Source organism: Pinus tabuliformis, chromosome 5_1 (genome assembly GCF_031772625.1).
Source record: "Pinus tabuliformis cultivar Carrire ecotype Pingquan chromosome 5_1, CPIR1, whole genome shotgun sequence".
NCBI lineage: Eukaryota > Viridiplantae > Streptophyta > Pinopsida > Pinales > Pinaceae > Pinus > Pinus tabuliformis.
In genome coordinates, this window is record NC_142305.1 from 859150764 (window position 1) to 859177910 (window position 27147).

General features: G+C 38.1%; 1 protein-coding gene across 2 annotated transcripts in view; it reads left to right on the plus strand.

Moving 5' to 3' along the window:
- The first annotated feature begins 202 nt into the window (after nucleotides 1-202).
- Nucleotides 203-27147, plus strand: part of LOC149167552 (immunoglobulin) — a 316326-nt gene continuing 289381 nt past the window's right edge. The window contains exons 1-3 of one of the 2 annotated variants that reach the window (XM_089433021.1): nucleotides 203-425; nucleotides 22546-22719; nucleotides 22850-23577. In XM_089433021.1, the coding sequence (XP_089289147.1) occupies nucleotides 23223-23577 (355 nt within the window). In that variant the 5' untranslated portion in view covers nucleotides 203-425; nucleotides 22546-22719; nucleotides 22850-23222. The remainder of the gene's footprint in view (nucleotides 426-22545; nucleotides 22720-22849; nucleotides 23578-27147) is intronic. The other variant, XM_089433020.1, reaches the window with a different exon arrangement.

A 27147-nucleotide genomic window follows, 5' to 3' on the forward strand; every position in this document is an offset into this window, starting at 1 on the left:
ATATTTTTAACCTCATTGATGATTAATACAAATTAGCTTATTATTAATTTCCTTAACAAAAATAAACGCCCTTGTTAACTAAAATTTGATGACTTATTTTGGTGGATAGTCATATTTTATTGTTTATTTGTTTTCCCAATTAATTTTACATATGATTTAAGTATTTATAAGTTTTTCCAATAAATATTACATATTATTATTTCAAAACTCCATTAATCACGATCGGGCACCTTCAATCTATCAAAGCTTTAGTTCCGCGAGCCTTTCATCTAAAAATTTTCTTAGAAAGGCTACGGGATCCGAACTCTGACTGAAGATGCCCGTCCCGTGATTGATTCCAACAAACGCCGCCAAAGGTGAATTTTTGCTGGGTTCGATAGTTCCGCTGTAAATCGCAGGGAAGCCGTTGTTTTATTTCGGTACAGGTATTTATGTCTCAATTTTTTGGTTTTGTTTTTGTCATCGGTGGACTCAATTTCAAGCATCCTTTAGGGCCAGTTTCCTTATTCTGCTGAGGTAATTCTTAGTAATTCTACGCAAGATAACGGATCAGTGCAAGGAGCACTGAGTAAGCCATGTGCATCTTTTAAATCTGATGAGGACCTTAAGGCATTTAAAATTTTCTGCACCAGGATTGAAAATAGAAGCTCTCGATCCATGGTTCAATTTTTAATGTTCTTGAGATCGGAGAACTAAGCCATGCATCGGGTCAATAAAATTTGTATCTTGACCATGAGCCATTTGCTAGTTTTCATAGCTGGACATACAATTTCTTTGATAATGTACCAGCTAAATAATCTGACGCGCAGCATTGAAATCGACAGGGCTACCAACTAAGCTATTTATTATTGTTTTTATTTTTATTTATTTCATAAAATCGAATTCGTTTCGCGCTCTGTTGATGTGTATCTGAGTATAGGCCAAGTAGATCTTAAGCTCTGCACATTTAGGCTACAAGCATAGTAATTCGCCAATGAGATGCGACTCTTCCTCAGTCTAGTGAAAGTTTGAAGCTGATTATTCTTGACCCTCCTCAGTAACCTTGAAGACTCCGGGCCTGATAAAAAGAAAACAGTCAAATATGCAGCATGCTTCCAAAAGGTTGTAAACAATAAATAATGATGATGTGAATAAGCCAACATCCTGACAATCTGTCTACATGTGTAAATAGAAATGAAGTTTAGGTCAGTCAGTGAGTTCGTAGAGCAAAATCATAGATCTATATGGATTAAAATTCAACTGTTCCAAGCTCTGATAATGCAAAGATGCACACATGAAAATCTATAAACATCAATGCACAAATTGTACAACTTGTTGACAAAAAGGGCCTCGTTTAGTACTCTCGCAGCAAGTTCGTTTACCAGAAACTAATCAATTCATTTCCAGTTGAGTTGGTTTATAGTTAGAATATCTTGCGTGAATGTTTTCACTCGGAGAAGGGCAATGGGGTCATAAACATCATGAAATAGACCATGATATGGGTTTTCTGGTCATCCTTATGAGTTGGTTTTGTGAAATGTTAGGTCGACATAATCATCAAGTCGTAGCAACCTATATTGCCCTAGTGTTTCAGAATTTGGGGACAACGGTATGGGTTTTAGGGACAGCTGGATGGTATGCAGACCCAAATTCCAAGCGACCTTGACTCCATGACTCTTAACTATTTGTGTTGGTATTTTCAAGGCTTTGCAACAAATCTCAGCTTACAAAAGAAAGCAAGCTATACTCTTTACAATTGGTGAGCTAGGACTGCTTTTGCGGGAAGAAGAAAGGAATAAGTTATATGGTGAAAAAGGCAGTTTTGACACCTGAGTGCCTTTGCAACAAAGCATAAGGGCAAAGGAAGACAATTTTTGTTAACAATGAGGCAAGAGAGGAAGCCAAAGACAAGACAAGGCAACTTTAAGTATGATGATTTAAAAGAAAGCAAAGTTCTTGCTGAAAATGGGACAAGAGAGGAAACCAAAGACAATGAAAGTTTAAGGATGAATATTTAAAGGATGATAATTTTAACATAGGTAACCAAGTAGTGTTATTATTGCAGAAACCTTGGAAGGATTTTCAGAAAAAGGAAGTATGATTTTATATTTTTCTTTCTCAAAGTTTGAAAATGCTTTCGAGCAACTGTGTTGAAAAGAAACATGCTAGCAATAGTGATAGTAATGAAGCAAAGGGAAATCATCCTCTTTATCATTTCACTAGTTGCCACATGGCACACATAAGAGTGGTTTGTTACATTGGATGACAATGAAGGTCAAGTAGCAACCTCCACTTTAGGAGATGAGAGGGAGTACATGGTCAACAACCAAGGAACATTCACAATGAAGATGCTTAATGGAGTTGTTAAAGATGTACATGATTTTTTATATGTACCATGCCAAAGGGGAATCTTGCTATCAATGACTCAAATTGTAAAATGACATTTCAAGGTTGATTTGGATGAACATGAGTAGAGATAAGATAACTTTATCAATGCCCCCTAAATGACCTCAAGTAGGTCAATGTGACTCAAAGGTACACTTGGTGTGAATACATTGTTAGAGTGAGAAAGTAATGCCTATATCATTGCTGAAAGCAAAAGAAAAATGAAAAGAAGGAAGAGTTACTAAGTATCTAGCTGAGATATTCGCTAATAGTTTGGCCAAAAGGGCCAGAGACTTGAGATCTTAGTGTTGAGTGGGGGCAAGAGAAAGGATGTGAAAGCCTATTGGTCAGGATGGTCAAGGGCAAGGGAAGGACTGAGGAACTATTTTGTTGTCGGAGTTGTTAATCATTGTGAAAGTATGGATGCAATGGCAAATGATGTCCTTTAGGTAGTGATCGAGGTTGAGGGGCCTCAACTATATTATCATAGGGGGAAGTAGGAGCAAGGAAGCCTTGCTCTCTCGCCATCCAAGCTTGAAGGAAAGAAACTCTATATAGAGCCTTAATTACTTTGGGTAAAGTTCAATAGGCAAGGGGCACGCTAGTTTGGATACATCTAGAGGTAGTTCCTCTATCAATTTGAGGGTGTATTGTCTGTGGCTTGGTTTTGACAACTTCTCATAGTTCTTGAAGATGTCAATGGACCACTCGGTGTGGGAGAGGTAGGTTGAGAAGAGGACCATGGCCTTATTAATCCATGATTTAGTCCGAGGGATATTGATGCTCTATTGGTTGCTTGTTCCTTGGTTAGATGTGGCAACTTGGAAGTATGAGGTGATCATCTTGGTGGTCTTAGGATTTGGGGGCAAGCAAAAACTAAGATATTTGGTTGAGCATTTCTCTCATGAAGAGAGCAAGGCATCTTTGGTTTTGACATCAAAAGAAGGTGGACAGGGATATCCCTGGATCCTAATATAGACATTAGGTGGCCACTACGTCCACGGAAATATCTGGGTTGATCGACCCCGAAGGGAATCATGCCCCGTGGCCAATAACCAGGTCTAACCCTAAGGGCTTCGGGGAGAATTGACCCTGTGACCTCCCGATTGGCGAGGCACTGATTTGACTGTTGAGCTAACCCTTGGGGCTATGATATCTATTAACAAAGTGAAGGTATACAATTTTTTTTGTAAAACTCTCATCAGAGTGGCTTTTTATTCACAACTCTAATATGCAGGGTGGCTGCAATAGGGCTATTGCTTCTTTATTTGTACATATTTAGTTTTTGTATAATATATGTAATATTCTTTTAACATAATGTACAAATGACTAGTAGCTGTAGAAAAATTGGCATATACACATCAAAAGAAGATTAAGTCACTCATCAATTTCTTGTAGGTTTTCTATAGTCGTTTACACATATATTTTGATTATAAGCTCCTTGATAATCCCATACAACATTACAACTAGTCTTGGGTGCAAGGTAGGATTGTGAATACCTCCCTAAACTCTTCTTATGAACCCAAACATGACCCTTTCACGTACTCCCCAAATCCAATGCTATAGGATGGTCACCTTCTAGGGCATCAAAATTTTTCTATGATTGACAAAGAAAAAATCCAAGACTTAGGATAGTGGATGGTAAAATAATACAAACAAAAAAGTAGAGTAAGTCTTGAATTGCGGTCCAGTACATTTTTAAAATTATTTATGTAATGACCTTGATCCTTGCAACATTAAAAAAAAACTTTGATGGTGATGCCTTGTCTCCATTTCCCAATAGTTGCAAAGACAAACGAGTTAGAAAAAAAACCAAAATCGTCACTTTAAGATAGTCAAAATTGGCATATTAATTTATTTTTGTATTTGCTGATTTTCCTGATTTTTTCATGAATTTGTGATGTAAGTAGCAAATATTGGTATATATAGCAATCATGACCTTTGATTTCATAGTAAATGGGACCCTAAAAATGAGTGTTTTTGTCTTAGGCTCTTGTAAGTTACACATCTAGCAAGTCCTCTCTAGCCATGGGATATGGTGATTGGTTTTTATTTGGAATCTGCGCAAGCCCACTTGAAATTGACCTAAGGGGATCTTGAGTGAATGGTTCTATCTCCTTTGTGTGTATGGGGGGATAATCAATGATGCCATTTCAAAACTCCAAATAGAAAGATGTCTTTTAGCATAGGCTCTACAAGGTTGCAGCGCAAGGAACTTGGTTGTATAGTTTGTAGATGTAATGGTGTAGAGGGTCTAGGGAGATGTCCACTGATTGATGAAGCCGAGACTCCTTTGAGTACCAAACCTGTGCATGCCTTGTGGGACAAGCTGAGGTTATATACAAAGTGCAAAGTACTAGGTAGGGGTGCCTCTCTCTCTTGGAGGTAGAGTCCCTAAAGGTCTAAACTTTGTGTAGAAAGGATACTAGATGGAAGATGAGCTCAAGGTGAAAATGATGGGCTTCAAACTCTGCTTGAACGATGGGTTGGGGCAGTGTGTTTGCAACGATCGTGCTTGAGAAGTAGGGTCTAAACTCTCTTGGTCCAAGTCTAGTTAGTTTATAGCAAATTTGGTCCTTGCATCTTTGAACTGTAGAACACTATATGTCTGATAGTTGTAGACAAAAGATATAGCGTGGATGGGATGTCTTGAGATTGGTTTTGGAAACATCATTATTCAATGAGGATGAGGGAGCCAAATCCTCTATTGAGCCAAGTCTAGAGCAATGTTATTGGAACCAGACTGAAACCGACCAATCCAACCGGCTTGGGCCCAAAACCAGTCTAGTTCGAGCTTCAGAACCGAAATAGGCCCATTATGTTTGAGAGTGGCTCCAACCTCATTGGATTTCATATGGAGGAAGTAGAATTTTAGTACTCACTCAAAATCCAGCAGACTTAACAGTTTTTTAGGATTTCAGGATTGGGGGGATTGCAGCGTTTCCATTGATTTTGTCATGTACGAGGGTATGGGACTAGTATTTAATCAAGAGCACCAATCCCTCTATGTACTTTGATGTTAGTGGCATTGGTTATCAAACTCCTCTATCATGACTACTAAAATGTACCCATCACTAAAACAAAATTTTGACTTGACGTGCTACGTTTTCTCTATCTTATTTTAATGCTTAGAGGGTTATATTGATGACGAAGACCCCAATACAGGGAATGATTTTGATGATATGTAGGTATTTGTTGTAGCATGATTTTTTTGGATTCTAGAGGCCGTCTAGAGCCTATTTGTTGATGTATTTTTGGTTCAAAGATGGATTGGAATCAATGCTATTTTGGTTATGTGCACCCTTAGATGCTATATAAATGAAAACTTTTACTTATTTGTGTATAAATGGTTTGGATTCATATGGATGCACATGAATATATATGTTTTTTCTTTAAAATTTGAATATTTTATGTGTTTTTGGTCTGGTTTTTTTACTGGTTCTGACCGGTTCCTAGTCCATAAGGTTTTTCAATTCAGTCACCGGTTCGATTCTGATAACATTGGGCTAGAGTGCGTGATACATGCTAAAACTAGTTCCTACAAGAGTGTAGTAAAGGACATGAGGATCTACTCAAAGTGGTTGCAGAAGATGTTGAATAAGGTGCTCTTTAGAGATGCATCTCTCTAACCATATGACATTAGGCTCAATGGTTGAGAGCAACTCCAAAAATCATTTTTGGCACCCATTATGGACAATTTAGCTGCCAACATCTTGCACTTTTGAAGAAATTTAAGATGTTTCATGATTCACCTCCAATCTGGTAGGAGAAAAGTGTTTCCAAACTTGCATTTTAGGTAGGTGACATAAAAATAGATAGCGATTGAAGAGTATTCACGCAATTTGAATTGTTGCATTTGAGCTTTGTGGTCCCATGAGGAATCCATCATTCATAGGTGTAAAGTACTTTTATGACATTCATTGATGACCCTTCAAGAGAAAATGGGTGTACTTTCATAAGTACAATTTTGATGCTCTTTTTGCTCATATCTATAGGGAATTGAACCAGAAAGCGGATTAGATCTCCAAAAAGGCTCTGCAGTGACTTGTAGGGTCCTTTGATCAATATGAAATGTGGGATGATCACGAAATCAGTGGCATGGAGTTTCACTTCTAGAGTTTCTTCAGATTGCATGAAGGCAATCTGAACATTTTTTTTGTATTATGATATCGATTTGTACGTATTTGAAGTTTTTTTGGACAACTTTTTGAGCTAAACTTGAATCAATCCACCTATTGGACAACATTATGTATATTTTTCTCTCAGAGAAATATAAAGTTTTTTTTCTTTTGGAAAAAAAAGTTGGATGCTCTTGAAACATGTAGTGGAGGAGAATATAAATATAACAATTTCTACTATTATATTTTGAAGCTGTAGTATTCATTAACAAATTATCATATGAGAGATGAAAATTATGACCAATGTGATATTGTTACATTGGAATGCATTCCCAAGGGTAGGGGATGCGCTTTGCATGATCCTTATGCTCTTCGTATATGAATGGTCTAAGGGGAAATTTCCTCACATTCCCTTTTTGGGGAGACACAAGGTGATGTAGTAGGGAATTTCCCCTTAAAAATGAGACAATCCCACACCCTTTTGACCAAATTCCATCATTTCAAGGAAAAAAGACAAAAACGAAAAAAATAAATAAATGATGGGCTTGATTAGCACAACTCGAGATGGTTGGTATGCTATTGAGTAGTTTGGAGAACACAAATGATTTTGATTTAGAGAGTGAGATTCCCTTGGTTGGTCCTTATTCCTTCATGAAGTGGTTAAATGTAGAGTCTAGTGGGACATTGCCTTAAGTAATGATGCCTACTTGTCATTTGACATGTTCATAGATTGGTCATCTAAAGACATTTTTTTGTATAAATATTTCTTATATATAGAACATTGTTCACATTAGCAACAAAAAGAAAAATGAAAATGCAAGGGATATACAATCAAATTTGTATCATAGTCCTTAATGCAACAAAAATGGCTATAAAATTGGAGTAAGAGGCATGGTCTAACAATTTGGCATCCTCAATCAACAATGACCCAAAAAAATTGCCCTCCAATGTAAATGTTTGCAAAGAAGGTTTGCTATTTGAGAATGCATCCATGCCCTACAAGAACTCACAAGAGGGCAATCCCATAAAATGTGGTTCACTATTTTGCCTTTTGGATAAGAGAGACATAGACCATCAAAAAGGCCACTCTTGGCCAAACAAGCTTTGGATAGGAGACCTTGGTAAATCACTAAGTGCAAACATGCTAGTTTATAGGCCACCCTCATTGATGAAACTGTTAGGATATTCCGACACATAGGAAATAGTTAAGTACAACTTGGTCTAGTATAGAGTTAGGTAAAGTGTGTTTCTTTACCTTGTACATTTTGTAACTTACAATCCGACGGTCACGATATGTAGTGATCCGACGGTTCATTCTCTCCTCGGTATTACCGACACTTGATTCGTGGCTTAACACCCGATTGGTCCATGATTTCTATTTAAAGCGCATGAAGGGTCATTTGTAGGGTAATCCCTCTATGAGAGAAGCGTATGTAAATTTTCATTCTTTGATTAATAAATTGCATGAAGTGGCCGCGTTGGCTCAGGCCGTGGACTGTTTCCCTCTTTGAGGGTTTTAACCACGTCAAAATACTGGTGTATTGATCTGTGATCTGTTTGTGAGCGGTGTCCTTTGGTGTTCTGTCTGAGGAACTTACCCTGTAAATTCCTACATGGTATCAGAGCTATTTGAGGGCCGCGTCCGTTGGTGATCCAAACCTGAAGCCGGTAGAACTGCATCCGACTATCGTTTCCTAGATCTACTGTTTTTGACTGCTTTCGGGCCGAGAGGACTGCTCTGTTGTGTTGGGAGCATCTGTTCCAGTGAGGAACCCCTTTCGTTTCACGCGAAAAGGTTTCCGGTAGCCCTAGCTGCGTCATTTTTAAGATCTGGAGGTATACAGTGTTTATTTGCAGTTTACAGTTATTTTCTCTCTGTTTATTTCGGTTTTCGGTTTATTTAGCTTTTTTTATTACCGGATCTATACCTTTCATTTCTGCGTATGCTCTTTGCCCTGCGACTCTGTGCGATCTGGGCAAATCAGAAACAGAAAGGAAGGATTTTTCTCATGCGTATGCTCTTTTCCGCTGCGCCTTAGTGTGATCTCAGAAAATTAGAAACATTGAGGAAAATATTTAGTTTCCGGCTAAAGCTAACTTTGAGCCGCAAGGTTCATTTTTGAAAATATCTAGTTTCCGGCTAAAGCTAACTTCGAGCCGCAAGGTTCGTTTTTTTTGTATGTCCGTGTTGGGTTTTGTGTTTTTTGTTTTGTAGGGAAAAAGAGCTTTCTCAAAGCAAGCACGCAACCCAAAGCATCAAACCCCCCCCTCTCTCTCTCAAACTTTTTGTATAGCTCACTTGGTGCAAAGCTAATTTATGAGAGTAGAGGTCTTGGGTTCAAGTCTCCATTTTTTGGGGGCGGATTTTTCATTTCCGCACATTCCCGCACTTCGTCGGCGACTTCATCAATTTTTTTTCAAAAAGCCATAACTTCTTCATCTGGAAGCCGTTTTCAGAACCGTTTTTTTGAAACGGCCTAATTTTTCGAGATCTTTCCATTGGTACACTTAGTTTCAGCATCTACAGCTTCAATTTCTGTTAAAAATGGAAAGTCCATGCCAAGTCATTCTTGATAGCACTAACTACTTCCAATGGTGGTCCTACATTGTGGATTTACTTAGAAGTAAAGGTCTTTACAGAATAGCCACAGGCCAAGAGACCAAACTGAAAGATGAAGACAAGGCAGCTAAATGGGAAAATAAGCAAGACCAAGCACGTGGGTTGATAGGAATGTCTATTTCTCCAGATCTTAGATTCCATATTGCAAAACTTGATACTCCTGATGAAGCACTGCAACAGATTACTAAAGTCTTTGGAATTAAAAATGAACTTAAAGCCCATCAACTTGAAAATGAATTGCTTACATTGGACCCCAATAATTTTTCTTGCATTGAAGATTTTTTGTCCAAGTTCAAGACCCTTAGACTTCTCTTGGAAGGTGTTAAGGTTAAGAAAGAAGATAGTAGCCTTATCTACTCCATTCTTACTAAGTTGGGACCAGCCTATTCTGTGTTTGTTTCCACCTTCCATTCTACAAGAGAAGCCTTCATTTCTCAAGGACAAACCTATAAGTCCCCTTCCTTTGATTCCTTTTGTGATTCTTTAATAAGAGAACAAGAAAAACTCTTACACCTTGGTCTTCTTCATCTTGGAAACTCTTCTAAGAAAGCATTAGCCGCCCAGCAGCAACCAAATCCAAAGAATCCTAAGAAGTTGTATCCTAAAAAGAATGGTCCTAAACCAAACAAGGGTTCTAAGCAATTTCAGCCTCAAAATGAAAAATCATTTCAACAAAATGATAAGACAAATAAAAACAAAGGGAAGAAGACTGATAGACATTGCAACTTTTGTAATCGAGATGGCCACTTAGAATCCAAATGCTTTAAGAAGATGGAAGCCTTGAAAGCAACAATGGAGAAGCATAACATCCATTTGGAGCAATCTTCAACTTCAACTTCATCTTCAGGAATGGCACTTTCTGCATGTGGTTGTCAAGCATCTCGGTCTGGCTATGCACTAAATGTATCTTCTTCTTCTCATTCTCATGAGTGGCTCATTGATTCTGGAGCTTCTTATCACATGGCCAAAAACAAAGCCATGTTTTCTTCTTTAAATGATTGTAACACCAAAAATATATATGTTGGTGATGATAGATCTCTTAGCGTTGTAGGGATTGGAACTGTTCATCTAGACAATGGTCAGTTTAATGATGTATTATGTGTTCCAACCTTATCCTGCAATCTTCTATCTGTATATCAGATAACCCATTCAGGTGAAGGTAAAATCGTTGAATTTTCACCTCATGATGTTGTAATTAAGGACCTAAGAGATCCTAGACAGATTTTAGCTACTGGTATTGCTGATGATTCTACAAGGTTGTATAAGTTTCACAACTTTGGGTCATCAAATCTTCCCTCAGTATTTGTTGCTCATAATGATGAAGTGAGCAAACTTTGGCATGAGCGATTTGGTCACTTAAACTATCGCTCTCTTCAGAATCTATGTAAAGAAAATATGGTGACAGGTCTTCCCATGGTATCTTGCAGAGATGGTGTTTGTTCCGGATGTGTACTCGGAAAACATCATCGGGACAGTTTTGAAAAACGTGCCTCTTGGCACGCCTCAGCCCCTTTATAGCTCGTGCATAGTGATTTATGTGGTCCACTTCCAGTTGCTTCATTCTCTGGCTACAAGTATTTCTTAACTTTCATTGATGATTTCTCCAGACGCACTTGGGTATACTTCTTAAAACTCAAGAGTGAAGTATTTAACATGTTCTTGGCCTTTAAGGCATTTGTTGAAAAACAATCTGGACATCAAATTCTTAAGCTAAGATCTGATAATGGCGGAGAATATGTTAAAAACACATTCATCAACTTTTGCACTGAGAATGGAATTCAAATGCAACATATTGTTCCATATACTCCACAACAAAATGGTGTAGCTGAAAGGAAGAATCGCACCTTAAAGGAAATGGCTAATTGTATGCTTCAATCTAAAGGACTTAGTCTTAATTATTGGGCAGAAGCAATTAACTATGCAAATTACATAATAAATCGCACTCCTACTAAGGTTTTAAAGAATATCACTCCAGAAGAAGCATGGAGCTCAATCAAACCAGATGTAAGTCACTTTCGTGTTTTTGGAAGTGAAGCATGGGCCCATATTCCAGATGAGAAACATAAAGCTTTAGAACCTAAGAGTGAAAAATGTATTTTTGTTGGATATTCTGAAGATGTCAAAGGATATAGACTTATTCCACTTAAGTCCAAAAATGTTATCATTAGAAGAGATGTAAAGTTTGCTGAAAATATATCGGCCTGCGAGCCTAGTTCGGCGGATGTGCCACCTCTCCCTATCTCTTCTACTTTTGAAAATATTTCTTCTTCAGATGATGAAAGCGAGGATGAAAATCCTCCCCCACCTTCTCAGGATCCTCCTTCAGCTCCTCAGCTTCCAAAATGGGTCCGTGCTACTCGGGATGCAGCAGGTGATCTTGCCGGTGATCCTGTAGATCAGCGACGTACACGTTCTCAGTTCGAGAGAGCCTCTTCTTTACTGGCTCAAGCTTCAGTGAATTATGATCCTGACACCTTTGCAGAAGCTTCAGGCCATCCAGATTGGGAAGCAGCTATGAATGAAGAATATCATTCATTATTGGCAAATGATACATGGGATCTTGTTCCTCTACCAAAGGGACGAAAACTTGTTAGATGCAAATGGGTTTACAGAACCAAGTATGGACCAGATGGGAAAGTTGATAAACATAAAGCTTGTCTTGTTGCTAAGGGCTTTTCACAAGTTGAAGGCATTGACTATACTGAAACCTTCTCCCCTGTTGCCAAAATGAACTCTATTTGCCTTGTTCTTTCCCTTGCTGCCTCTTTCAAATGGGAAGTCCATCAGATGGATGTTAAATCCGCCTTCTTGCATGGGGACTTGCATGAAGAAATCTATATGGAACAACCCATTGGCTTTATACAAACAGACTCCAGCCTTGTATGTCGGCTTAAGAAATCCCTTTATGGTCTCAAGCAAGCTCCTCGAGCTTGGTATGCCAAAATGGATAACTTTCTTTTAGAAAATGGCTTTTCTAGGTGTCATTCTAACAATACTGTCTACACCAAGAAAGTGGGCAAGTCTCTTATCATTCTTGTTCTTTATGTTGATGATCTTATCCTGACTGGTAGTGATCCCAACCTTATAAACCATGTGAAGTCTAGCCTTAAAAGGAAGTTTGAAATGACAGACTTAGGACACTTACATTATTTTCTCGGTCTTCAAGTCTTGCAATCCAAGGAAGGTATTTCCCTTTTTCAGTCCAAGTATGCCTGTGATATTCTACGCCACTTTCACATGGAAGACTGTAAGCCAGCCCCTTCTCCCTTTCAGTCTGGAGTCAAACTTTCAGTCACTTGTACTTCTCCTGAAGTTGATGCTACCTTATACCATCAACTTGTAGGAAAACTTTTGTATCTAACCCATACTCGTCCTGACCTTTCCTTTGCCGTTGGCCTTGTTGCTTGGTTTATGCAAAACCCACATGAAAGTCATTGGAAAGCAGCTAAAAGAATACTTCGTTATGTTCGAGGTACAGTTCAGTTTGGGATTCATTACAGTGCCGAAGCAGCTCCTCTATTGGTTGGTTTCACTGATTCCGATTGGGTTGGTGACCCTGATGATCGGAAGTCTACTACAGGTTATGTGTTCACTCTTGGTTCAGGACCTATTACATGGGCTTGCAAGAAACAAGGTGCCATTTCTCTTTCTTCAGCAGAAGCAGAGTATCGTGGTGCCGTAGAAGCTAGTAAGGAAGCCTTGTGGCTTCGTCAGATCCTGTCAGAGTTTGGCTTTCAGCAGCAGCATCCGACTACACTTTGGTGTGATAATCAAAGTGCCATTCAGCTATGCAAAGATCCAGTCCAACATCAGCGCAGCAAACACATTGAACTGCACATGCACTTCATCAGAAAGCTCATTCATGACCATGTTCTTGAAGTGCAATATTGTTCAACAGATGATCAAGTTGCAGACGTCTTTACAAAGGCTCTCACAGAGGCGAAGTTCACTAAACTTCGATTTATGGTTGGAGTTCAGGAAGTTGTCACTAAGGGGGGATAGGCTCTAGTGCCTCCTTCCTTCTCCTATTGTGTCATATTTGTAAATCCTTCAATCCTATCCCAAGTTGTTCTTAAGGGGGGATGTTAGGATATTCCGACACATAGGAAATAGTTAAGTACAACTTGGTCTAGTATAGAGTTAGGTATAGAGTTAGGTAAAGTGTGTTTCTTTACCTTGTACATTTTGTAACTTACAATCCGACAGTCACGATATGTAGTGATCCGACGGTTCATTCTCTCCTCGGTATTACCGACACTTGATCCGTGGCTTAACACCCGATTGGTCCATGATTTCTATTTAAAGCGCATGGAGGGTCATTTGTAGGGTAATCCGTCTATGAGAGAAGCATATGTAGATTTTCATTCTTTGATTAATAAATTGCCTGAAGTGGCCGCGTTGGCTCAGGCCGTGGACTGTTTCCCTCTTTGAGGGTTTTAACCACGTCAAAATACTGGTGTATTGATCTGTGATCTATTTGTGAGCGGTGTCCTTTGGTGTTCTGTCTGAGGAACTTACCCTGTAAATTCCTACAGAAACAACATGCAACTTTTGAGTCCAACAACTCTAAACACTTGTTGAAACTGCCGAGCATTAAGAACTAGACCTACTACACACCTTTAATGAAAAATGAGTAAAGTCTATGAAAATCGTATTGAGTTGGGACTCAAAAGTTGTCTAAAACTTCACTCCCATTCCTGCTAGAAGGGACCTGGCATATCATTGTTCATCTCATAAACATCTTGTGGGATGAGCGCAATTATATCCAAAAACATTGGTCAATCCTTAGAAGATAATGAAAACTTATGAGTCTTTGAACAACAATCTTTCCAAGAACCAAAACTAGCATCCATAAATCCTTTTAGAAGAAAACCTTCTTCCTACTTAATCTCCTTACCTAAAACAATGGTAGGTAAGAGATATAGATGCCTTCTAACTTCCAACTCCAGATTGGTCAATGGCATACCAACCATCTCGAGTTGTGCTCATTAGGCCCATCATTTTTTTTTCTTTTTTTGTCTTTTTTCCTTGAAATGATGGAATTTGGTCAAAAGGGTGTGGGATTGTCTCATTTTTAAGGGGAAATTCCCTACTACCAATGTAAATTATCCTATGGGAGATGAAAATTATGACCAATGTGATATTGTTACATTGGAATGCATTCCCAAGGGTAAGGGATGCGGTTTTCATGATCCGTATGCTCTTGGTATGTGGGTGGTCTAAGGGGAAATTTCCTCACATTCCCTCTTTGGGGAGACACAAGGTGATGTAGTAGGGAATTTCCCCTTAAATATGAGACAATCCCACACCCTTTTGACCAAATTCCATCATTTCAAGGAAAAAAGACAAAAAAGAAAAAAATAAATAAATGATGGGCTTGATGAGCACAACTCGAGATGGTTGGTATGCCATTGAGTAGTTTGGAGAACACAAATGATTTTGATTTAGAGAGTGAGATTCCCATGGTTGGTCCTTATTCCTTCATGAAGTGGTTAAATGTAGAGTCTAGTGGGACATTGCCTGAAGCAATGATGCCTACTTGTCATTTGGCATGTTCTTAGATTGGTCATCTAAAGACATTTTTTTTGTATAAATATTTCTTATATATAGGGCATTGTTCACATTAGCAACAAAAAGAAAAATGAAAATGCAAGGTATATACAATCAAATTTGTATCATATTCCTTAATGCAACAAAAACGACTATAAAATTGGAGTAAGAGGCATGGTCTATGTTAGGAAACCAGCTCACAAAAAGATAGAAAAGATAGATCAATTCCTTAGAATTCAGCCTCTTCGAGGGGGCAACCTCCTTTACATTACACAAATGAACAATTCTTGGATGATACAAATGACTAAACCTCCCTTCTATATATAGGAGTCTAAGGGGTCACAATATAATCAAGCCGACCTAACAGTAATAACATAAGGGCACAACAATAACAATAGTGGGTTTCTATGGGGCACACTAATAACAATATGGGGACAATAGGGGCACAATAATAACAATAAGGGATACAATGACAATAGTAATGGGGGAATCACTAGTATTATAGGGACCTAACATGCCCCTCTCCTTCCGAAAAGCATTGTCCTCAACGCTTGAGTAGTTCTGGATGCTTTTGTATAAATTTCTCATCCTCCCATGTGGAATCTTCAGCGGATAAGTTCTTCCACTTGATGAGATACTTCGAAATTGATCATTTTGTAGCTGTCGAGTTCTTGTTTCTGTGACTGCTTCCGGTTCCAATATGTTTTTTCCTTCCTCGTCAAGTTCTGGCAATATTGTTTGAACTGGGAGCTTGTCACCTATAACCTTCTTTAAACATGAAACATGGAAAACTGGGTGCACTCGGGAAGCTGCAGGAAGCTCCAATTTGTATGCCATAGTACCGATTTTTTGCAACACCTTATACGGACCATAATACTTTGGTGATAATTTATTATCCTTCTTGGCTTGCTTGAGGGAGAGTTGTTTATATGGTTGTAGCCGTAGGAATATCCAGTCACTTACATCAAAACTTCTTTCGCTGTGATGTGGGTTTGCCTGTTGTTTCATTCTATTCTGCGGCAACGTGAGATTATCCTTTAAGAGTTGGAGAACTTGTTGTTGATGCTCGATTTGATGTTCCACTGCTTGAACCTTAGAATTTTCTCTTAAATATGATGTAATGGATGGTGGATGATATCCATAAAGTGCCATAAATGGGGTCATTTTTGCTGCAGTATGGAAGGAAGTGTTATACCACCATTCAGCCAGAGCAACCATTTGATCCATTGTGTCTGTTTATCAGATACAAAGCAACAGAGATATCCTTCCAAACATTTGTTTACTATCTCAGTTTGCCCATCAGATTGAGGATGATAAGATGAGCTATGAGCTAACTGAGTACTGAGACAAGAAAATAATTCTGTCCAAAAATTTCATGTGAAAATGGGATCTCTGTCGCTTACAATAATCTTTGGGTTTCCATGTAGCTTTTGAATTGTTTCCATAAGTGCAGTAGAAACTGTATTGGCTTTAAATGGATGCGATAATGCACAAAAGTGTGCATACTTGGTAAGCCTGTCAACTACCACCATGATGACACTCTTTCCTTCGGACTTGGGTAAACCTGTGATAAAATCCATTGAAACCTCTTCCCAATGTTGGCTTGGAATGGATAAAGGTTGTAATAGACCTGGGGTCTTAATTGTTTCAACTTTATTTCGTTGGCAAACCAAACATTTTGTCACAAACTTTTGAATATCTGATTTAAGGCCATCCCAAAAAAATTCCTTCTTAACCCTGTGGTAAGTTTTTAAAAACCCTGAGTGCCCTCCTAAGGGAGAAGTGTGCAATTCCATAAGAATCTTTTGTTTGAGTTGGGAATTCTTACATAGGTATAAGCGATCTTTGTACCATAACGAATCATTTTTCTAGCTAAATGTATCAGATGTACTAGGATCTTGTTGTAACTTTTGAACGAGTGCCCACACTTCTTTGTCATTCTTCTATTCATCCCTTGCTTCGTTTATCCAATTTGGTTGGATAATAGAAATGGTGCACAACAATGCTTCCACATCCTCATCCTTTCTTGAGAGTGCATCTGCCACAACATTTTGCTTCCCTTTTTTGTAGATGATTTTAAAGTCATAACCCAACATTTTTGTGACCCATTTTTGTTGCTCTTCAGAGGATAGCTTTTTTCTAAAAAGTATTTAAGACTATCATGATCCGTTTTTACCTTAAAGTGTCTTCCCATTAGGTAGGGTCGCCATTTCTTAAGTGCATGTAGTATTGCCAACATTTCCTTCTCATAAATAGCTTTGTGTAAATAGTAAATACTTTCCTTTGATTGGACGGCTTTCGAAAGCAATGGGTCTTTCATCTTGCATTAAAACAACACCAATTCCATTTCCTGAAGCATCACATTCCACAATAAAGGTTTTTGTGAAGTCTGGTGTAGCTAAGACCGGTGCTTGGCACATTGCCTCTTTAAGATGTTCGAAGGCCTTTGTTGCTTCTGGAGTCCATGAAAATGCATCTTTCTTCAATAATGTTGTTAGAGGTGCTGCTATTCTCCCATAATTCTTAACAAACTTGCAATAATACCCTGTCAACCCGAGAAATCCTCGTAGATGCTTTATGGATGTGGGGATTTTCCATTCCTTAATGGCTTTAATTTTGCTAGGGTCTACCTTAACACCTTCATGAGATACAATATGACCCAGATATTCCACCTCTTGTACTCCAAAGAAACATTTGGAGCTTTTTGCATATAATTGTTTCTCCTTCAATAGTTTGAGCACCCTGTCAACATGTTCAACATGATCCTTCCAAGACTTGCTGTAGATTAGTATATCATCAAAAAATACTAACACAAATTTTCTAAGTAAGGGTTTGAAAATGGAATTCATCAAACCTTCAAATATAGAAGGTGCATTGGTAAGGCCAAAAGGCATGACCAAAAATTCATAATGACCCTCATGAGTTCTAAGTGCTGTTTTTGGAATGTCTTCAGTCTTCATTCTGATTTGATGATATCTTGAATGAAGATCCAATTTGGTGAAGTAAATTGATCCATGCAATTCATCCAATAATTCATCAATGATAGGAATGAGAAATTTATCTTTAATAGTGAGCTTGTTGAGCTCCCTATAATCCGGGCACATGCACCATGATCAATCCTTCTTGTGCATCAATACTACTGAGCAGAGTAAGAACTTTGACTAGGTTGAATTATACCAGCCTCTAGCATTTCTGCAACCATATGTTCAATTTCACTCTTTTGGGCATAAGGATATCTGTACGGCCTGATGTTTGGAGGAACACTTGCTGGAATCAAATGAATAGCATGATCATGATCACAAATAGGTGGGAGGCCTTTGGGAGTCTCAAATACCTTGGAATGATTGTCCAAGACTTTTTGGAGATCTGGAGAAATAGATGATTTCGATGTGGGAACCTCTAGTGAACATAATTGTGCAATTACGCCTCGTTGTTCCTTCTTTAGAAGCTTTGTCATACCATTAGAGTTGATTATCTTTCCCGGTTTCCCTACAATACCTCTTAATTCAACTTCCTTTCTTTCCGCACAAAATTTCATGAAAAGTTCTTGAAAATTAAAAGCTATTGTACCCAAGGATTGTAGCCATTGGACTCCTAGTACAACATCAACACCACCCATTGGAATGGAAAGCATTGGGCTATTCAATACATATTCTCCCATGGATAGCTTGATATTATGGCACTTTCTAGAGCAATTTATGGTTCCTCCATTTGCAACCATCACTTGACACTCTGGTGCTGGATATAGGAAGCAATTCAATTCCTTGGCTATCTTACAATGAATAAAATTATGGGTACTTCCCGAATCAATCAACGCTATTACCTTTTTCTTCTTGATATGTCTTTCTATTGTGATAGTTTGAGGAGTGGTAATTCCAGCCAATGCATTACAAGATATGGTCAGATTCATTTCTTTTTTATCTAGGGTTTGTTCCTGGAGTATATCCTCTTCTTTTGACATTTATTGTTCCTTTTCTTCCTCCTCTTCACAATCTATGTAGAATAATTTCTTCTCAGCACACTTGTGACCTTTAGTGTATTTGCTATCACAACTGTAACAAAGCCCTTTTGCTATTTTTTCTTCCAATTGTTGTGGTGTCAACCTTGTAGGTTGTGAAAGGCTAGGGGCAACAACACTTCTATCTTTATAGTTGTGAGTGGTAGGCTTCCTGGTTGCCATAATTTTGCTTTCCATTTTTCTTGCTAACTTGAATGCCTTATCCAATAAATCAGTTTCCCAAAGGCGAACCTCATGTTGGATATTATCCTTTAAAGTCCCTATGAACACATCAATCCTATGCTCCTCTGGAATATCTTTTACCCTCATGTTCAATTTTTGGAAGTCCTCAATGTGCTCCATCATTGAACCCTTTTGTTTGAGATTTATCAATTGGCCAAAAAAGGTGTTGCTTCTTGTATCCTTATAATGTGCTATCATTTCTTCCGTAAAAATTGCCCAAGTGACAATTTGTTTACGAGAGCAAAGCCATTGGTACCATACAAACTGATTTGGTTCCAAATATAAAGTTGCAATACATACCTTTTGTGTGTTTTGCACATTATGGAAATCGAAAAATTGCTCCATCTGTAGTATCCATGTTCCGGGATCCTTGCCATCAAACTTCCACATATCGATTTTTGGAACATGGTGGGTCTTCAATCCAACATTAGAGTCTATGAAATCATGATTAACATTTCTTTTGTTCCCATCATGAGTTTCCTTTACTACCCTTTCACCATTAGTAACCATTTCTTGTAGCAACTTATTCAAATTTATCTTCAATTCTTCCATCTTAGCGTCCATGCCATTCATCTTAGCATCCATGCCATCCATCTTAACTTACATGCCATTCATATTAGCTTCCACGCCATTCATCTTGGCTTCAGTTACCTTTTGTGAGAGTGAAATTTGTTGTACTTGGTCTTGTAATTTTGATATATCATGTTGCATTTCTTCCTCTTCTTCACAAGTCATGCTAGAGCTTTCAGGTTTCTTACTAGGTGTTTCCATTTTCTTTCTTTGGGGCATCAATTAATGCTAATAATTTTTCACTATTCCCTTTGAATTCCTTCAAACTAATTTTTCAAACCAATCTTATGCAAAATCTAAAAGAAACTACACACCTTTCTTTTTCACTTTGTAAGAGCTCAATATTGAATTTGTTGTATCTTTGTAATTACGGCTCTCGAATATCTGAAATCGCGTGTTGCAGTAGCTCGTTGAGTCCTCTTTCTAACCCCGCAAGTCTGATCAAGATTGGATTCTCCAAGGAAGAGTTATGCCAAATCTCCCACGGTGACCTGATTATAGACTAGTTCAGTAGAGCGAACTTGTATGAAGTGCCACGTGTCACTGTTTCGACCTTAGTACCTGAAACTGATATAAAGAAAACTACAGGCCGTCCTCTTTCTGAAACTTCTTACGAAATTTCAATCTGATGCTCAGAACAAAAGTTATGACAATTTTCCCCAGGTCACTTGTTTGGAATGTAATTTGGGAGTCTGCAAAAACCCTAACTTCCTCAGATCATATCTCCGAAAATATAGTGAGACAAGCTCTGAAATTCGAAGCGGAAGTTCAGAACGATTTCAGCTCAAATGAGTTTTTTGTTTAGCTTTGAAAACGTCGCAAAAAAAAGTTATAACGAAAATGCCACGATGACTTGTTTGGAATAGCGAAACCCTAAAATCCAAAGCTCTGATACCAAATGTTAGAAAACCAGCTCACAAAAAGATAGAAAAGATAGATCAACACCTTAGAATTCAGCCTCTTCGAGGGGGCAACCTCCTTTACATTACACAAATGAACAATTCTTGGATGATACAAATGACTAGCCCTCCCTTCTATATATAGGAGTCTAAGGGGTCACAATATAATCAAGCCTACCTAACAGTAATAACATAAGGGCACAACAATAACAATAGTGGGTTTCTATGGGGCACACTAATAACCATATGGGGACAATAGGGGCACAATAATAACAATAAGGGATACAATGACAATAGTAATGGGGGAATCACTAGTATTATAGGGACCTAATAGTCTAACAATTTGGCATTCTCAATCAAAAATGAGCCAAAAAAATTGCTCTCCAATGTAAATGTTTGCAAAGAAGGTTTGCTATTTGAGATTGCATCCATGCCCTACAAGAACTCACAAGAGGGCAATCCCATAAAATATGGTTCACTATTTTGCCTTTTGGATAAGAGAGACATAGACCATCAAAAAGGCCACTCTTGGCCAAACAAGCTTTGGATAGGAGACCTTGGTAAATCACTAATTGCAAACACCCTAGTTTATAGGCAACCCTCATTGATGAAACACCATGCAACTTTTGAGTCCAACAACTCTAAACACTTGTTGAAACTGCCGAGCATTAAGAACTAGACCTACTACACATCTTCAATGAAAAATGAGTAAAGTCTATGAAAATCATATTGAGTTGGGACTCAAAAGTTGTCTAAAACTTCACTCCCATTCCTGCTAGAAGGGACCTGGCATATCATTGTTCATCTCATAAACATCTTGTGGGATGAGCCCATTTATATCCAAAAATGTTGGTCAATACTTAGAAGATAATGAAAACTTATGAGTCATTGAACAACAATCTTTCCAAGAACCAAAGCTAGCATCCATAATTCCTTCTAGAGGAAAATCTTCTTCCTACTTAATCTCCTTACCTAAAACAGTGGAAGGTAAGAGATATAGATGCCTTCTAACTTCCAACTTCAGATTTGTCTTTTGGCCAAATCCCACCTAGCTTTGGTGCATGGTATCTGCTAATGAACCAAACTTGCTATCCGCCTCTACACTGCCCAAATACTCCTGAAGATGAATGACCCTGCAATTTGAAAATCATGAGGAGTAGATGTGATGTTGCATAGACCAAATTGATCCCTGACTTTGTTGACATGTTGTCTTGAAAGGATTTTTTGCTGCATAAGAACTTCCCAATAAGATGAACTCTCTAGACATCTAACCACCCAATTGGTTGCTATGATGCTTCCTTGAGTCACAACATAAATAAGACCAAGGCCTCCATCATCCTTGGGCATGCTGCAAACATCCCAAGGTACCATAGGAAGACCCCGAACCCCATCATACTTGGACCACAAGTATGAATGCAAAATTTACTCCAAACGATGAGCCCTGATGTGGAGCCAACTAGAGACATAGTAGATGTGGGAGGCCTAAAAGATCTTGCTCACTACTGTGAGCTTCACAGCAAAAGGGAGATCCTTACATTGCCAAAAAAGTAATTTACATTGTAATCTCTTGAGCCACCTATCCCACATAGAAACTAGAGAGGTGCCAACACCAAAGGGAATACCAAGATATCTTACAATTGTACCTGGCTGAGCAAACTTTCATGCAGTTGGAATCCTAGCGGGCGGATCATCAAGACCATCTAACCAATAGTTAGTCTTGTGGTCACTTACAGTTAGTCCTCTCTCAATGATTCTTGTATTTCAATCCAAGACCACGCACATTTAGGTTTGTTGTCATTCCATGAGAGGGCTATATTGCTGAACAAGGAGATTGAATTGATCTATTACAGGCACCAATATTAGCTAGCACATATTTTCACTAAGGCATTTAGCAAGCACAAATTCAAAAAGTGCAGGGAGATTAACTAGCAGGTATAGTTTATTTTAAACTAGATTCATTAAACAGAATATCCATTTTTGTCTTTAGTCTCCAATTTAGTCACAAATTTGTGTTATAAATATTTATGATATTGCAAAGGAAGGTATGACTTGGATTTGGAAAAATTTCATGGTATGCGGTCTTTCATTTATTGCTGCTTTGAAATTTAGCATACATTTCCATCATATTTTTTCATTATTCTTGATGTTCTATTTTGGCCTTATGGATTATATCAATTCTTGCAGGCCTTTTGAAGATATTATGGGTCGAAACTGAAATCAACTTGATTTATTCAGCTGTGACTGTGTGACATATTCATACTGCAGACTCCAGAGTTCTGGCAGTAGATAAAGTGACACTGGATGTAGGAGTTTGCTCTCACGAATTGAAGCACAGCTCACTTACAAAATATTTTTAAGGTATAAGTATTTAGGAGTAGTTTTTCACTGTCATTTCTATGAACTTTGTAGTTTTAATAGTTGTGATGTTTGTGTTAGAAACATGATCCTTCAAATACATGACCTTATTTTCCTATTCCTCATCAATCAGGTACAAGAAATTATCTCAATTTTTTGATTTTGGGAGAGTTTCACAAGAATCACGATTGCTTGCAACTTAGAGGGCATATCTTTGAAGGCACTGATGGCAGCTTGAATAGGTGCTTGGAAAACATTTTTCAGCAGTTGTCTTATTGGAACACATCTCAACCTCTAGTGCTTTGACTTTTTCAGCCCTGAGTCCATGCAGTCAGCGGATTGTTTTCTTTAATTGATAGAAGTCGACAAGAACTGTAAACTCAATTTGTTATTATGAAGGATAATACTGGAAATAGATACTATTAGTATTACAAGTATGGATTTTGCTGAAATTGGCTCTTGCTTCTGATTGAGGAAAGAGAGAATGGATAGACAATATTGAGAAAATGTTATCTAGTATTCCTCAGGTCTTTCCCTTTTTCAGAAAGGGAGGACCTTTCATTGAGCACGGAAGAGAAAATTCCTTCTCTTCTGCCACCAGTTTGGAAAATGACAGTTCATCCACTCTGAAAGTGAGCACAGATCGAGAAGTTTACAGGCCTGGAGACTTGATCATTGCCACAGTGGAAGTTCACAATGGGAAATGTTTAGTTGGTAACAATGCACGGTCAGAGCTGAATCTAGATGTTAGAGATGCAATTCAAATTGAAAACTTAATTGTTGAAGTGAAGGGGATTGAGAAGTTGGATACACAATGGGTCATCACACAAAAGCCATCACCAGGGGCAAAACAAAGACGAGGTAAGACATGCATCTGAGATCTCTTCATTCTTACTCTCTCCTTTTTTATGTCATATTCTCTTGGACTGACATTCTGTGCAAGTTTTATTTCTTGTTGGCTCTCAAATTTGTCATAGCATGACAAGAAGTGTATGGAGGAGCATGTATATTACTTTGAGCAGATCAAAATTTATTATTTTATACTTGGTGTTTGCCAATTTGGTTTCTAAATCTGAATGTTCTCCGAATTTTCCACACAGAGAGTAATGTTGAAATCTTTTAATTCATGTTCCTTTCATGGGTTGTTAATGGATCTCTTATTGTTGGATTGCAGATTAATCTTCTTCATAATTTCTGCCATCATCTTTTTTGTTGGTCTTCACTTTGTTCTTTACCTTCAGTTGCTCCTTCCTTATTTGTGTTTGCATTAATTGTGTCTTGGGGTTCGTGTTGATTTTTCAAGATTTTCTAATCTGATAATTACTTCCAATGATTTCTTCATTAATTCATCTTATGTCACATACATCATTAAGCAATTATACATAGAAAATCTCAACAGTAAAACAATAATGACAGTAGGATCATGAAGAGACAGCCAAACATGAGGCACAAATTTTTAGTATTTACCCTGGGAAAACCCTAACTAGGGAGCAGCAACCTTTTCTTAGAGGAATTGTCCAATTCAACAAGAGATACAATCTGATTTTTCCAGTCAAACTAGGTCAAACTGACCACAATATCAATGAGTCAAACCTGGTCAAACAGACCACATTTAAAGCCTCCTGCAACTTGGTCAAAGTCTGGTTGGACAGGCCGAATTTTGGCCTCCTGCAATTGCTCTGAAGCTCAGTCAACTTGCCTCAGACCTGCGGTCAACCTTCCTCAGAAATTCGGTCAAATCAGGCCTCAAAAAATTCGGTAATGCTGGTCAAACAGATCTCCTTGACTGCCTCTCTCCTTCGCACGTGCGAACAGAAATCATATGATCTTGTGGGTGATCCGAATTTCTCCAATTGGTTCGAATGGCAATATATAGTTGTTGAAGGAGCCGAATATGTGTCATTTGACTGAGGCAACTTGTACTTCTTGGAGGGTCGACTTGACCTTTTGGAGGCAAAATTTTGAATTTCAAAATGTGATTTTTCCCTCTTTTATTTGGAGCCGATTTGAATTCAAATTTATATTTTCCTTTCCTTTTAATACAATTAAGGAATGCTGATCGTAGCTATCAAAATTCAACGGTTCGTGTCTCATGTTGGTTTAGACTTCATATTGAAATGGTTTGATTCAAATTGTGAACATTTGCCTTCAAATTTCCTCCTTGTTGATCATTTTTATGCTCATCCACTGTCTTAGGTGAGCCATGTGTGGTTGCTTTTGTCCTTGCTAACAACATCAGATGATTGAACACCAAGTTTTCCTTCTTGAACCACACCAGAACAGTCTTCCCTCTCCCAAATGCACAAACAAGAAGTTGAAATATGCAGAACGAGTGACTCTTCAAGGCTTTAATGATGTTTTTGGGTGCCCAGGCATTTCTTTTTTGTGGTTTTTCTATTGCCATGAAAAATTGCAAGGATTATGTTTCCAACAGATACTATCCTCATTATTCGTAATGGGGTTATCTATTCAAACAAGAATGGGATACAAATGTGGGTGTTTCATGTGATTCTTCACTCACAGGGAATTTTGGGGAAAACTTCAAAATGAATATTTGTCCAAATTTCATAGGATAAAATTATTTTACTTGAAAAATGCTGAAATGTTCTAGAAATTAGATAAAAATATTATAATTTTGAAGATCTTCAGCAAACTATGGCCCAACACTTATGGATGGCATTTTAAGAATTAGCAAGATATGCTAAGGTTTCTACATTTAGACCATAGGTATGGATCCTTAAAATTTTCTCCGTTGTTCATGATGCCTTTTAGCCCTATTCTATTGTATATGATACTTGCTGGTTAAGTGGTTGTGGGTATAGCCTTACCTTTTGGTAAGGCCTTGAAAGGTCTTACCTGAGTTTTCACAATATTAGTTGGAACTGCTGATAGTTATTACAAAACAATGCGATTAGGATCCTCAAAAGAATAAGAGTAGCAGCAAGGGCTTCCTGAAAGGTCCTACGGGATTGTTCCTGACTAAAAATGTGTAATGTCCCCAATTTTGGATTATGTTGTGATGTGGTTAGAGGGGACTTCTAGAGCTTGTGTTAGCCTGGTCATAGGACTGGGATTACTCCATTGGTGGGCCTGAAGGGTTTTTGAGGAGTTTTATGGGGTCTGACTGGGATCACTTGCCATATTTCATCATCGGGATCCGTTTTGCACAATTTGATCTTGGTTCCATTGCATTCTGATGATTTCTGTAAAACAAAGTTATTATTAGGCATATTTTAATTATTTACGCTTAAGATGCGATTTTGGGCTGATTAATTGGAGGAACACCTTAGTGTAATAGATCGTTGGAAACGGGACAAAAAGATCTACAAGATAGGATGATAAAAAGGGGCTTTGGGTGGCCAGTGTGATCATGGTGGTGAATTGAGCATTTTCTAGAGTTAAAAGTGACTTTAATTAGTTAATAAAGAAATCACTTTATTAAATAAAATAGATGAAAAGTGCTTTCATTATTTAATTGGAGAAAATGACAAAAAGGGGCAAAATTTTATCGAATAAAAAGGAGCAAAAGTCACTTGCAGAAATAAGTGACTTTATCAATAAAATAATAAAAAAGAGAGTTCTAGAAGATTGGAGAAGATCTGGCAAAATCTTTTAAAATGGGAGAGAAGGCCATTTCTCATTCATTCTATCTTGTCGTTATTTCTTGTGATTGGATTTGGACTCAAGTGAGTCTAGCTTGAGGGTTTTAGGTGAAATTCTCAAACTGGTTTCGGTGGACGTTATTTGCCACCCTAGCTGGTACTTAGCCGATTTCGGTGGACACCAATTGCCACTCTAGTTGGCATTGCGGGGAAATTATTCAGATTTCCATTTTTGCTTAAATTTTAGGTTAATTTGCAGCTATCTCTCAAGGAGCCTAATTTGTATATATTTGCCAGAGATCGAGTTGCTGCTATTGGGATCAAATTTATTAAGAAGGTCGAGTTTATCTCTTGTCATTATCTTCAGTAAGTTGAATTCATCTCAACTGCGAAGCTGAGTTTCATTAGTTATTCAGAGGGTCGAGTTTGTTTGCAAATATTATTTGTCGGGGTTGTGTTATTGCTAGGGTTCTATCTGTTTTGCTGGAGTTGATATTTATTTGCTAGAGTTCTATCCATTTTGCGGGAGTTGATATTTATTTGCTGGGGCTTTATCCATCTTGCCGAAGTTGATATTTATTTGCTGGGGTTCTATCCATTTTGCCAGGGTTGATATTCATTTGTCGAGGTTAGATCCATTTGCCGAAGTTGGTATTCATTTGCTGGTGATTGATTCATTTTGTCAGAGTCGAGCATTCATGCAGAGAGGTCGAGTTGCTTGCACATTTGGGAGCCGAGTTCCTGTAGGAGGCCAAGGCACTGCTATCTTTTGGAGGTCAAGTTGCTGAGCTCAATATCATTTGCTGGGAGGGCTGAGTTTATCTCATTT